The sequence below is a fragment of the Natator depressus genome, chromosome 1 (genome assembly GCF_965152275.1).
Source record: "Natator depressus isolate rNatDep1 chromosome 1, rNatDep2.hap1, whole genome shotgun sequence".
Classification (NCBI taxonomy): Eukaryota; Metazoa; Chordata; order Testudines; family Cheloniidae; genus Natator; species Natator depressus.
Genome location: NC_134234.1, coordinates 48,833,984 through 48,847,411, shown reverse-complemented (window position 1 = coordinate 48,847,411; position 13,428 = coordinate 48,833,984). Strand labels below are relative to the sequence as shown.

The 13,428-nt window shown below is 42.9% G+C and overlaps 1 protein-coding gene across 1 annotated transcript in view; it reads right to left on the bottom strand.

Annotated features, from left to right (window-relative positions):
* Positions 1–13,428, bottom strand: part of KL (klotho) — a 61,917-nt gene that overhangs the window by 14,951 nt on the left and 33,538 nt on the right. Inside the window, exon 2 of the mRNA XM_074959478.1 lies at positions 277–787. Within this exon, the coding sequence (XP_074815579.1) occupies positions 277–787 (511 nt within the window). The remainder of the gene's footprint in view (positions 1–276; positions 788–13,428) is intronic.

Genomic DNA, 13,428 nt, shown 5'->3' with positions numbered 1-13,428 from the left:
CTCTTACTGAAATCAATAGAAGTTTTGCCATTGGCTTCAAGGAGAGCAGGACCAGACCAACAAAATCCCATCCATATCTCACTCATTAAAAGACTCTTGTCAACCACTGATAAAAATGAACCTAACTAACTGATTTGAAGTCTCATTTCATAGCAAAAGTCTAGGTAAACGTTAAAGACCAAAATTAAGTTTTGGAGCATTTGTTTAATGAGCTTTAGTGGGATATTTTCCATAAGTTTTGTCAGGAGAATAATATTAATTTGTCAACAGAGCTACCTTTTAAAGTTTCCATAATGAACTTCTTGAGATAATAAATATATTTGGCATCATCTCGCTTGGTGCTACCAGAGACAAACCAGCTGTTCTCCACAATGAATATTTTGGGCTTGTTATATTCACGGCTTATCCAATAAAGGAGCTGCCTCAGGCTTAGTGATTCCAACTGATGGAACTTCATCTGAGAATCCAAGAGCTGGAAACTCAGTGTTGCTCCAAAAGAAAGAGCAAAAAAGTCAGCTGTTCCCTTGATGTACTTCTTCTCTGCGTCACTGAATTCAGGCAGCAGAGATGAGAGGTTATTTTTCATGCTATGAGGGTAATCACCATCAATAAATATGGGTTTAGCAAACCAGCCCAGCACAAAGTCAAGGGATTTTTGACATTCTTGTATGTCTTGTTCAGTCATAGCTTGAGGTTTTATCCAGTGGGAGCTGAGGGCAATGGACACTTGGCCTCCTTGAGTTGGACGAAAATGATCATTGTAGAGATGCCAGACTTTGGCGTGGGCCTGTTGAGAAGAAAGACTACAATGAATGCATCAGAAATTCTGTCTTGCATAACAGAAATGCAATAGCATATTCAATCACTAATGTTCCGATTTGACAAGCAATGCCTTATCCTCACATCCTTTAGGCTAAGTCTTATTCCCTTCTCAGTGATTTATGATTGCTAACTTCTATTATCCTAATCAGAGTAGATAATATTACACTGATCCAAGAAGAGCTTGTTTTAGAAAAGCAGCAAGATCTGCTTAATTTGGTGTATATTCCATGCACTGAATATAATGCTGGTTTTTCTGATCTTTTGAAAAATAGTGTTTTAATTTTACAATGAAACCTAGCTTTGTACTTACCTACTGTATGAGTGAAACTTAGGCTTTTGGTTTGAACACACATAAAAGAGAAAGGTCACTCTGTCTGATATCATTACTTTTTAAAGTTTTGCTGGTTTTAAATTTTATTAAATTGGTAACAAATTACACCTTACAGTATTATTGGCATCATGAGATTTCAAATAGTTAAAAAGTAAGAGCACATTTTAAAAATGTATTTGAAAAAAACATGTTTCAGATTGTATTTTACATTACAGGAGTCTTAGCTTGTTTATCACTGTTTTAGATTAGATGCGTAGAAATTGTCAAAAATTACATTATTACGTTTTTAGACAGTTACAAAGAAAGGCAAAACTAGAAAAAAAGCTATGGTAACTTCTTATCTGGAACTGCGGAAAAAATCTGGAGGTCCTACATTTAGCGGTTAGAGCTGGGACTGGTGGTCAAGAGAATGACTTCAAAACTCTGCCATCTCTGTCCTATATATAATCTTTTAAAATCTTTTATTTCTTTAATTTATAAATGAATGAATAAATTATATCTGACTTTTCTTGTTGTTCAAAATAAACTGGAGTTTTCAAACAGATTCTGAATCATAAGGTCTGATTTAAAACTATGCATAGAATCACGAGGATTTGGAAGAAGGATAGACATGAGCAGGAAGAGAAGCCAGTGCCCCTTCACACCCATTATAAATGGGTTTAAGGCTACTAAATCCAGATGGTCAGGAATCTCATAACCCCCACATCTCAACCCCAGCCCCCAAACACACACAGAGACACACCCATTCTCTCTCTGCACCAACCTATTCAAAGCCAAGTAGGAGCCCCATTCTACAACATGCAGGAAATGCAGAGACATCCACGTATAGCCACTGTTTCCAGCCCTTGCTCAAGATTTAAATGATACAGAAGGCCTTGCATCTCCATCCTGATAAATGTATCACTGATACATTGATAATTGCTTCTCAGTTTCATTTTAATCCAGAATTATCATTCACAGCTTCCAGTTGCAATGAAATGCCAGATTTATTAAGAACTAATTGTTTACATGTCAGATTGTCATCTCTATTGCCATAAGAGATAAATTTATAAAACATGATTAACTACTGAGGAAAAATTGAAAATTGAGAAATAGTAACTCTACTTCAAAACCTCACGTACAGACATGCTATCTGAATTGCAGACTCACAAGACAATTTGCCATACATTGTAACCCCATCCTCCTGACAAAAGGAGAAAACAGAGAAAATACCATGGTGTCACACTGTCTGGAGTGGCTCACTACCATGAGCCACTCAGGGTAGACTGTCAAAAACTGGGCAGACACCCCATACTGGTGGTATGTTCTATAGATTTCCTCAACCCAGTAACAAATGTGAACTCCTGGATCACTATAATAGTCTTACCATGGAGTTCCACACAGTTCCTTTAGGCTCTCCAGTCTATTTTGCCACCCAGGCAAGATGGACTATGTGATAAATGGCCACTTACACCAAAAATGATAAAATATTCAGGTTACACCTGTTCCAAGTGACCAGTCACTCACCTGGGTTGATTTGCATCCTAGATCTCACACCAAAGACAATGCTAGGAGCCAATTCTATAGTAAACTAACTAAAGGTTTATTAGCTAAGAAAAACAAATGAGAGTTACTGAGAGGTTAAAGCAGGTAAAAATATATGTATATGTGAGTCACAGTCTATAACAGTGGTTCTCAACCTGTAGCCCCCAGGCTGCTTGCAGCCCAATGAGCACACAGCTGCGGCCCATGTGACATCCTAAGGGCCACACAGATCCTATATGTATTGTGCAGATACGACCCACATAACATAGAGAGCAGCCCACAATGTAAACAGGTTGAGAACCACTGGTCTATAATTTCAAAAGGTAGCAGAGATGTAATCTGCCAGTTTCCCAAAAGTCTTTTAGGGCTACACAGAGTAACTCCAGGGATCTCCATCTTCTTTTCTGTTATTTTTCCCTGTTAGAATCCAAACAAAATAATTTTTCATGTGTCCATATTTATAGCTTCTTTTCACAGAAACTAAGCTGACAGAACAGCCTCCAGTGTGTCCTTTCTTTTATGATGGGGAAAGAGGAATGTACTTAGAGACTTTGATCTCACACACAATGACCATATGCTTTTCATGCACAGGAATTTGCACTTTCCTGTTAAAGTTCTTCATTTGCATTACACAAGGGTTTTTTCTCATTTGATGGGTTACTTAGTTACAGGGGTATATACAATGCAAATGTTTGCTATTACATTGTAACAGGGTACAGATAAGAGAAAACAATGCTTGCGACATTCCCCCAGTTTTTCATGAAGTTTAAACACAAACCACATTCTTATACATTTTAACATCTACTTTGAATTATACTAACACACAAGCAAACTGGCTTGTATTACCTCCTCCATAAATCCCCCTACGTTTCCTCATAATAGTGGTATCTATTCTCCCCATGTGACTCATGCCCCCCATCCCATATCCCTGACCAGACACCTGGAGACACTCACCATGCATGCTCCCAAAGATACATGACTTCTCTATGTCAACGGAGACCCATTTCACAATCCATGTTCAAAATACCTGTATCCCCGTACATGCTGTCCTTCTGTGTAACACTGTCCCCTCCAAGGTTGTACAGGGAGTGGCCCAATATGTCCCAATCCTTTCCCTCTAGGGGAGCAAAACAGATGCCTCCTTCAGATAAGCACCAACTCCAGAGGTGCTCCAAGGCTCAAGCTCCCAATGGAAAAAAATAGGGGGTGCTCTGAACCCACAGAGCCAGATTAATCTTTTGTGGGCCCCAGCCTCACCCCCCCCCCACTCCACTTGTGTTCTGCCCCAAGGCCCCACACCCACTTGGCCTCTTCTCCCCGAGGCCCAGTCCCCACTCAGCCTCTTCTCCTCCAGGCCCTGCCCACACTGCACCCCAAGGCTCAGGCCCCAACCCTGCTCAGACCCTTCCCCAAAGGCCCCACCCACCACTTGCAGTGGGGGGGGGAAGGGGCAGAGAGGAGATACTGGCAAAACCAAAAGTCAACACCTGTGGTCCTGCATCTTCATATCCACCTATCTCAAAACAAAGCCAAAGAGGTAGGGACTTCTTCCAGCTCAATCCTTTCTTCATAGCAAAGAGGAGAAACAGATGCTGGACAGTTCACCACTGGTGAAAAAGAAAGTACAACAATGGCCAGCCACTAACATTTTGAAAAAGTTGCATTTATACAACAAATGCCTGCCTTTCACAGTTTGCCTGGGTAAAAGGAATGAGACTGTTTTTGTGGCCAAAAATCCTGACACAGAAAATAACATGCCACACATTCATTCTAATGATTATGGACAGAGTGCCAATCAACATTACTGGAGTATTTGGGAATAGTTTGGTGTATGGAACCCTGGAATTTCTGTAATTAAAGGCTTCTGGAGATAAAGCTGCAGGAGGCCAGTGACAGAGCAGAGACAGCTGGTAGTAAATGTCTATTTGTTCCTTTGTCCTTATTTGACCTCTCAACTCCTGATAGTGTAGCAATGGCAAGCAAAAACTGACTTATGGTTCATGCAATTCAGTTCAGGGTTGAATGTAATTAAGACCACCAAAATCCACTATTTACTTGTATTAACTGAGACTTCTACTGAGCCTGGTTTGCCTAGGCATTTTCGAGCTGGTTGCGCAGCTTGGCATGAGCTTGGGTTGATCTGGAATGTGCAGTGATCATACCTTTTATATTTTGGCTTGGAAGGAGGTGCCTCACTAACATGGACTTGTTACAAACTGGCCCCCTGACCCACTATACAGTCACCAGTCTGTTGCAAGTGGACCCAATCGCTGGGTTCCACATGCTTTCAAGCCACCTGAGTCTGGATGTAGTCTAGTCACCGTTTCTTGCTCTTGGACTCTAAGGCTCACTCCCAGGTTCAAGCCTCTAGTCTGATACCTTTTTTGGGGGATGTGAAACATTCCATCCAGCCACCCTAGACGCTAAAACCTCTGAGCCCTCCAGTTACTTTCAAACACTCCCTCAGCACCCCATCTACAATGAGCGCACTCTGAGCTTAGTAGTTTAACTCCTTCAGGGACAACATGGCAGGGCAGCAAGGAATATGGGGTTAGCAGGGGAATTTCTTAACTACAGTCACTTTACTCTTAAAGTAGTTGAGAGTTACAGCTCTTTGAAAATAACAAAAGCCCTGAGACACACCCTCCCTTAATCTGAGCTCACCCCTTCTTGTGCATCTGTGGTTCATCAGTGTTTCAGGCATGGCAGAGCCCCTCCTGTCCTCTCTCTCCATCTCCTGCCAGTCCTTACATAGAATCAGAAACGTAGGGCTGGAAGGAATCTCAAGAAGTCATCAAGTCCAGCCCCCTGCGCTGTGGCAGTATCAAGCTTAACTACCTTTATAGTAGTAAGAAAGTTTTTCCTAATATTTAATCTAAATCTAAATCTCCCTTGCTGCAGATTCATCCCATTACTTCTTATCCTACCTTCAGTGGACATAGACAACAATTGATCACAGTCTTCTTTATAACAGCCCTTAACATAGTTGAAGACTTATCAGGTCCTCCCACTCCAGTCTTCTTTTCTCAAGACTAAACATGCCCAATTTTATTAACCTTTCCTCATAGGTCTGGTTTTCTAAAAAATTTTCATTTTTGTTGCTTTCTGATGGACTCTCTCCAATCTTATCCACATCTGTGGTGCTGAGAACTGAACACAGTACTCCAGCTGAGGCCTCACCAATGCCGAGTACAGCAGGATAATTACCTCCCTTGTCTTACATACAACACCCCTGTTAATATATTCTAGAATGATATTAGCCCTTTTTGTAACTGCATCACACTGTTGACTCATTCAGTTTGTGACCCACTGTAACCCCTATATCTTTTTCAGCAGTACTACCACCTAGCTAGTTATTTCCCATTTTGTATTTGTGCATTGATTTTTCTATAGCAGTTTTAGCTTGAGGAGACACCCGGTAAGGCTGGGCTTTAATTGGGTGAGCATTACCTGTGTCAATGGAGCGGTATGCCCGTTCAGTCAGTCCTGGGGTGGCTGAGAACGTCAGTGCGTAGCTAGTGCACAGCTCCTTTGATCTGCTGTCGCTGCATACGCCCAAGGGTCATGGAGAGGTTCACCTCTTCCACACCACCATCACTTTTTCCTTTGTAGTAGACACTTTTAGGCTACTTCGCGTTATCTCCTCCCTGGGCTGTAAACTGACAAACCTTTAATTTTTTGGAATAAAAGGGCCTTAGAGAATTAATATGGTACACCTTAGGCTTTTGGTTTGAGGTGGGGAATACTATGAGATAATTAACAGCTTCTAGGAGCTTTTGGACCGTGAATGGCCTTTTTTCATGACGCTTTCATTTTATGGGCCTGGAGCGCCTTTAAGACCATGACCTGGTTTCCTACTTTGAAGGAACGCTCTCTGGCATGTTTATCATACCAGGCTTTTTGCTTTTTTTGAGCATTTTTTAGGCTCTCTTTAGCAAGGGCTAAAGAGGTTCGGAGGGTGTTTTGTAGGTTGGTTACAAAGTTCAGAATGTTAGTGCCTGGAGAAGGTGTAAACCCCTTCCATTGCTGCTTTACCAACTGTAATGGCCCCTTAACCTTGGGGCCATATACAAGTTTAAATGGTGAAAACCCTAAACTGGGATGTGGTACAGCTTTGTAGGCAAAGAGCAACTGCTGCAACACTACGTTCCAATCACTGGAGTGCTTATTTACGAATTTATGTATCATGGCCCCCAAAGTTTTATTAAACTTTTTTACCAGGCCATTTGTTTGATGGTGGTAAGGGGTGGCAACCAAATGATTCACCCCATGAGCTTCCCAAAGGCTTTTCATGGTTCCTACCAGGAAATTAGTTCCTGCATTTGTAAGGATGTCGGAGGGCCAACCTACCCTGGCAAAAATTTCTGTTAGTGCCTGGCACACACTTTTAGCCCTGGTGTTGCTTAGAGCTACTGCTTTTGGCCATTGAGTGGCAAAAATTCATGAAAGTCAGTATGTACTGCTTTCCTCTGGGTGTCTTTTTCGGAAAAGGACCCAGAATATCCACAGCTACTTGCTGACATGGAAGCTTAATGATGGGGAGTGGCTGGAGAGGGGCTTTGACCTGGTCTTGGGTTTTTTTTACTCTTTGGCACACCTTAAAAGACCGGACATAGGTAGAAACATCCTTGCCCATTCCCTCCCAGTGGAATGACTTTTCCAAATGGTTTCTGGTTTTGTTCACCCCAGCATGGCCACTAGGATGATCGTGGGCTAAGCTCAAGAGCTTTACCCAGTACTTAGTTGGAACTACCAACTGTCTCTGAGAATGCCAGTCTTCCTGGTGTCCCCCAGAAAGAGTATTTTTGTATAAAAGTTCCCTGCCTGGGCTGCAGGGACATGGTGCCGGCCGCTTCTGAGAGTGGCGCGGGGCCTGCAGCAACACGGGGGACAATCCCACAGGCTGGATCCAAAGCCCTGAGAGGCTGGATCTGGCCTGCGGGCCATAGTTTGCCCACCCCTGGTATAAAACATACTTCAGAATTTGATACAGCCATATCACACTCCATCAGAGAGTTCAGCAGAGTTATGAGATAAAATTAATTTAAGAATATATACCATCCTGCCTACTCCCCAGGATTCCTGCCCCAAATAACCGAGACCTCCTAAGGTTTGGCATTGGCAATACACATCATTCTGTGCAATTTTGGTGTCAATCTCTAGGATTATCCTAACAATATCTATGTTATCCTTACATGGCAGATCCAGAATAAGAGTTTAGGACCTCCTGACTCCCAGGACCATGCTTATTCCTCTAGACCAGTTGTTTCTCAACCTGGGGATAGCGATCCCCGGCGGAAACGTGGGGCAGGTTCAGGGGAGTCACAAGCAGGGCTGGCGTTATGGTTAGGAAGCAGGGCAATTCCCTGGAGCCCCATGCCACAGGGGTCCTTTGAAACTAATTTACATGTTTCAGCTCAGCGCCAGAGAGTGCTGAAGCGCAGAATCCCAAACTTAAGGTGAGGTGGGGTTGAAATTTTTTCTATTGTGGTGGGGGGGAGGTTCCACGATTTTTTCTAAAGTCCAAAGGGGGACACCAGCACAAAAAACTGGAGAAACACCTGCTCTAAGACCATGTTGTACCAATTTTAATGGTGTTTTCTGAACCAAGAACAGTGTACTCTTCATTTCACAAATAAACTGTGCTTGCCATGCCCAAGTGACATATCTGTATTTAGTCTCTATTTGCATGTTAATGAAACTCTGCATAGTAAAGTGTTACCAAAATTCATTTAGCAATACAAAGAAAAAAGATAACTGGAAAAGACATGCAAAGGATTTGATTACTGTAAGTACATTAGGTGGGTGAAATTCTGTGGCCTGCGTTGTGCAGGAGGTCAGACTAGATGATCATAATGGTCCTGTCAAGGTTCCTCCCCCACTCTGAACTCTAGGGTACAGATGTGGGGACCTGCATGAAAAACCTCCTAAGCTTATCTTTACCAGCTTAGGTCAAAACTTCCCCAAGGTACAAAATATTCCACCCTTTGTCCTTGGATTGGCCGCTACCACCACCAAACAAATACTGGTTACTGGGGAAGAGCTGTTTGGACACGTCTTTCCCCCCAAAATACTTCCCAAAACCTTGCACCCCACTTTCTGGACGAGGTTTGGTAAAAAGCCTCACCAATTTGCCTAGGTGACTACAGACCCAGACCCTTGGATCCTAAGAACAATGAACAATCCTCCCAACACTTGCACCCCCCCTTTCCTGGGAAATGTTGGATAAAAAGCCTCACCAATTTGCATAGGTGACCACAGACCCAAACCCTTGGATCTGAGAACAATGAAAAAGCATTCAGTTTTCTTACAAGAAGACTTTTAATAAAAATAGAAGTAATTAGAAATAAGAAATCCCCCCTGTAAAATCAGGATGGTAGATACCTTACAGGGTAATTAGATTCAAAACAGAGAGAACCCCTCTAGGCAAAACCTTAAGTTACAAAAAAGATACGCAGACAGAAATAGTTATTCTATTCAGCACAATTCTTTTCTCAGCCATTTAAAGAAATCATAACCTAACACGTACCTAGCTAGATTACTTACTAAAAGTTCTAAGACTCCATTCCTGGTCTATCCCCGGCAAAGACAGAATATAGACAGACACACAGACCCTTTGTTTCTCTCCCTCCTCCCAGCTTTTGAAAGTATCTTGTCTCCTCATTGGTCATTTTGGTCAGGTGCCAGCGAGGTTACCTTTAGCTTCTTAACCCTTTACAGGTGAGAGGAGATTTCCTCTGGCCAGGAGGGATTTTAAAGGGGTTTACCCTTCCCTTTATATTTATGACAGGTCCCTTCTGACCTAAATATCTATGAATCTTTGAATCTATATCTAAAAAAAAATTCATTATTCAATCCTAGATCAGAAGCCCTTTTGAAACGCATATAATTATCAGTATGGCTTGGGAAAGAAGAAGAAAAATGTAATCTGTGTTTTTCCTTACCATCAAAAGGAAGGATGCGCCATCTTTAGACCCAGAGTGAAGTAGGTTTTATCTATACAATCTCTGAGCTGACACAACATTCCCTCTCAGGAGAAGATGACAGCCCTAGCATAGTATAAGGGACACATATGGCTATTAAAAAGCTATGCTATTTCTTCATATTTGGAAACTGCCAACATAAAATATTCTATATGTAAATTTTAGTACCAATTTGTAAGCCCTTGTTATGGACAACATGTCAGGCATTTAAGATTTTTATTTTTCTTCTCTCTCCTATTACTTCCCATAAATATCTCTTGGTCTACTTCTTTATTAGAACAAGGTGAAGTACTTTGCACCAGACAATTACCAAACAAAATGTAGCCCCTTCTTCTAATTGCAAATATCGGAGACCAGAATTAGTTTTTTACAAGTATGTTTGGTATTTGATGAGTGTTTTATGTGAACCTATTTCAGCCTATGACAGGGTTCTTGCAACACGTTTTTTAGTGGCCTCAGAGTGCAGCCACCAACTCTTGCTCTGACACTGACACTTTTTCCTAAAATACTTGATTAACTTTAGGAAAAACAAATAAATAGCACATAGACACATCCAAATCATTGTAATTTATTTATGTAGATTTTTTTTTTTGCAGACTCAATAAAAATATTACTGTGAAAAGTGGTATTTGTATGTTTGTTAATATCACTTTTCTCAGCAAGTCCCAGGACAAATTAAGCCCTTGATAGGGTTGGGGAATGGAGGCAAAGGCAATTGGGGTCCGGGGCAATGGAGGGGTGGGGATCAGCACCCAGAGCTGGTGCCTGCTGCTGAGCAGCTTGGACTACAAGTCAGCACCCGGGGTCAGCGGCCAGGACTGGGGGTTGGAGCACGCGGCAAGGGGTTGGTGCCCAGGGCCAGCGGCTGCCGCTGGAGTCGGGGATCGGTGCCCGGGGCCAGCAGCTGCTGCCGGGGTCGGGCTAGAGACAGGGATTGGAGCCTGCTGCCATGTGGCCAGGGGTTGGAGCCTGTACTGAAACCCCATGGCCAAAAGCTGGGGCTGCCTGGAGCCTGCCTCTCAACCACCCCAGGGCTGAAGCATGGAGGTGTTGGCTCTTCCCACTACACAGATCAGGGTTCTAGTCCCTGAAGAAGCTCACACCTGTTTTTATAAACCCCCAATGACAGAGATTCCACAACCTCCTTTGGTAACTTATTCCAACACTTCGCTACCCTTAGAGTTAGAAAGTTTTCCCTAATATTTACCCTAAATATCCCTAGCTGCAGACTAAGCCCATTACTTTTTGCCCTACCTTCATTAGACATAGAGAAGTGATCACCATCTTCTTTATAACATCCCTTTGCATATCTGAAGACTTATCAGGTACCCTCTCAGTCTTCTTTTCTCATGACTAAACATGCCCAGTTTCTTTTGGTTTTTTTAACATGCCCTCATAGATCTTGTTTTCTAAACCTCATATCATTTTTTTGCTCTCCACTGGTCTCCAATTTGTCCATATTTTTCTTGAAGAGCGGTGCTCAAAACCAGACACAGTCACAGTACTCCAGCTGAGGCCTCACCAGTGCCGAACAGAGTGAAACAATTATCATTCATGTCTTAGATACGCCACTCCTATAAATACAACTCAGAATGGTATTTGCCTTTTTTGAAACTGAATCACATTGTTGGCTCATATGCAACATGTGATCTACAATGACCCCCAGAACCTTTTCTGTACTATTACTGCCTAGCAAGTTATTCCCCATTTTAAAGCTGTCCATTTGATTTTTACTTCCTAAGCATAGTACTTTACACTGTCTTTACTGACTATGGTTAAACAGCAAAAAATAAAGATCATATAGTCCCTACTTTGTAAACGTTGATGTTTGTATTGTATATATGTGTCATGACAACATGGATTCTTCTGTTTGTATACAAAGGACTTGTTGAAATGTTCTGATCATTAAACTACCAGGTCTTTTTTAATGTAGTTGATACGAGGAAGCCAAGTTTTCAAAGAGCTGGTGTAGGAGTCGCTCCTAGAGTTTTTATTTTTCCTGCACTGCAAGGTACTTTCCAATTTTTTGTATTTATTAATCCAGCAGAAGCATATTAGTGTTGCACCACTATACTGCAATAACAGCTAGAGCAGCCAAGAAAAGAAACTGTAGTAAAGTTTGACCTTAATTTGGAACAGTTTTCATCCAAATCGAGAAGTGCATACAGTGGGGCAGGCCATATGATGGCAATAATTTTTGTTTCGAGATTTGATTCCAAAGCATACAGATTTGAAGACACTCCCGTCCTATACAAATAAAACCAAAAGCTAGTTAGCCATTTCTCTATCACCAAGCCTTGCTTAGGTTGCCAGTTTATTTATCCTAAATAGTGTTTCAAAGGCTCTGAATGGAAACTGATATTGTTTTAGGAGATGGGAACTCTTCTTAGAAGTATTGCTAATTGGCTGAGGTTCAGACGTGCTGAGTCTATCCACTTATGCCACTGAACTCAATGAGAGGTAGAGGTGCTCAGCGCTTTTGAAAAATCAGACACATGGCTTATAACTAAGGCTACGTTTTAGTCGCAGGGATTTTAAGTAAAAGTCACGGACAGGTCATGGGCAGTAAAGAAAAATTCACAACCCGTGAGCTGTCCATGACTTTTACTAAAAATACCAGTGAATAAAACTTGGGGGGAGGGCTGCCCAGGGGCCCCACAGGTGCTGGGGGAGGGTGGCCCAGCTGCTTGGGGGGTGCGGGAGGGCGGTGGTGAATGGCAAGGACCCCCACTGGTGCTGGGGTGGGGGTTGGCAGGGCCAGCAAGCTCCCTACCTCCCCAACAGCAACAGAGTTTGGGTGCGGGAGGGGGCAGAGGATTGGGGCACCAGATGGGATGAGGCGGGCTCTGGGCGGCGCTTACCTGGGGGGCTCCCTGGAAGCAGCGACATCCCTCTCGCTTAGCTGCCAGCCAATGGGAGCTGCGAAGCCAGCACTCTGGGCTGAGGCAGCGCGCAGAGCTGCCTGGCCATGCCTCTCCCTAGTAGCTGAGCAAGGGGGATGTTGCCACTTCTGGGGAGCCCCCCTAGGTAAGCACCACCCAGAGCCTGCCTCACCCCATCCAGGACCCCAACCCCCTGTCCCCTCCCACACCCAAACTCTGCTGCTGGGGAGCGCGGTGGCCCAAGACTGACCCAGGAGCGGCCAGTGTGACTGGCACAGGGGCTGCCTGAGCTGCCCCTCAGCCAGGCGCACGGGCCGCTGCAGAAGTCACAGAAAGTCACAGAATCCATGACTTCCCTGACCTGTGACCAAGTCGTTGCCTTATTTATAATACAGCAGGCCAACATGTTTCAGGTTTCCTTCTTTACTAGTCCTCCATATACGTAATCTCTTTTGGAGTTGAGTAGGCATTTATGAGAAGAGAGTGTACCTCTGCCACAAGGCCTTTACCACCAAAGAAGTTACAAAATATTATTTCAATTTTGGCTAACACTCAGAGGAATAAGTCTTTTTTTATGAAGCATGTATTGTCTGAACTCAAGGAATTGGCCGGGGGGAAAGCCTCTGTTATCTGTTTAATTTACTTGAGTGGCACAATTTGTCTTTTGTGTACTAGTACAAAGTACAATACTATGTTTTGAATTAATCAGAAAAACAGTGTGCTCCCTTTGTACCTAGTAATGTGAATGGCTTTCTGTGTAAGAGTGCATGTGTGCGTATACATATATCTAGTCAACATTGGACTGTGCAGCTAAAAACTAAATATTAAACTAAGTCTGAGAGATCCCAATCCTGTCCCCATTTTCTTTTTCCTGCTGAAGCCACAC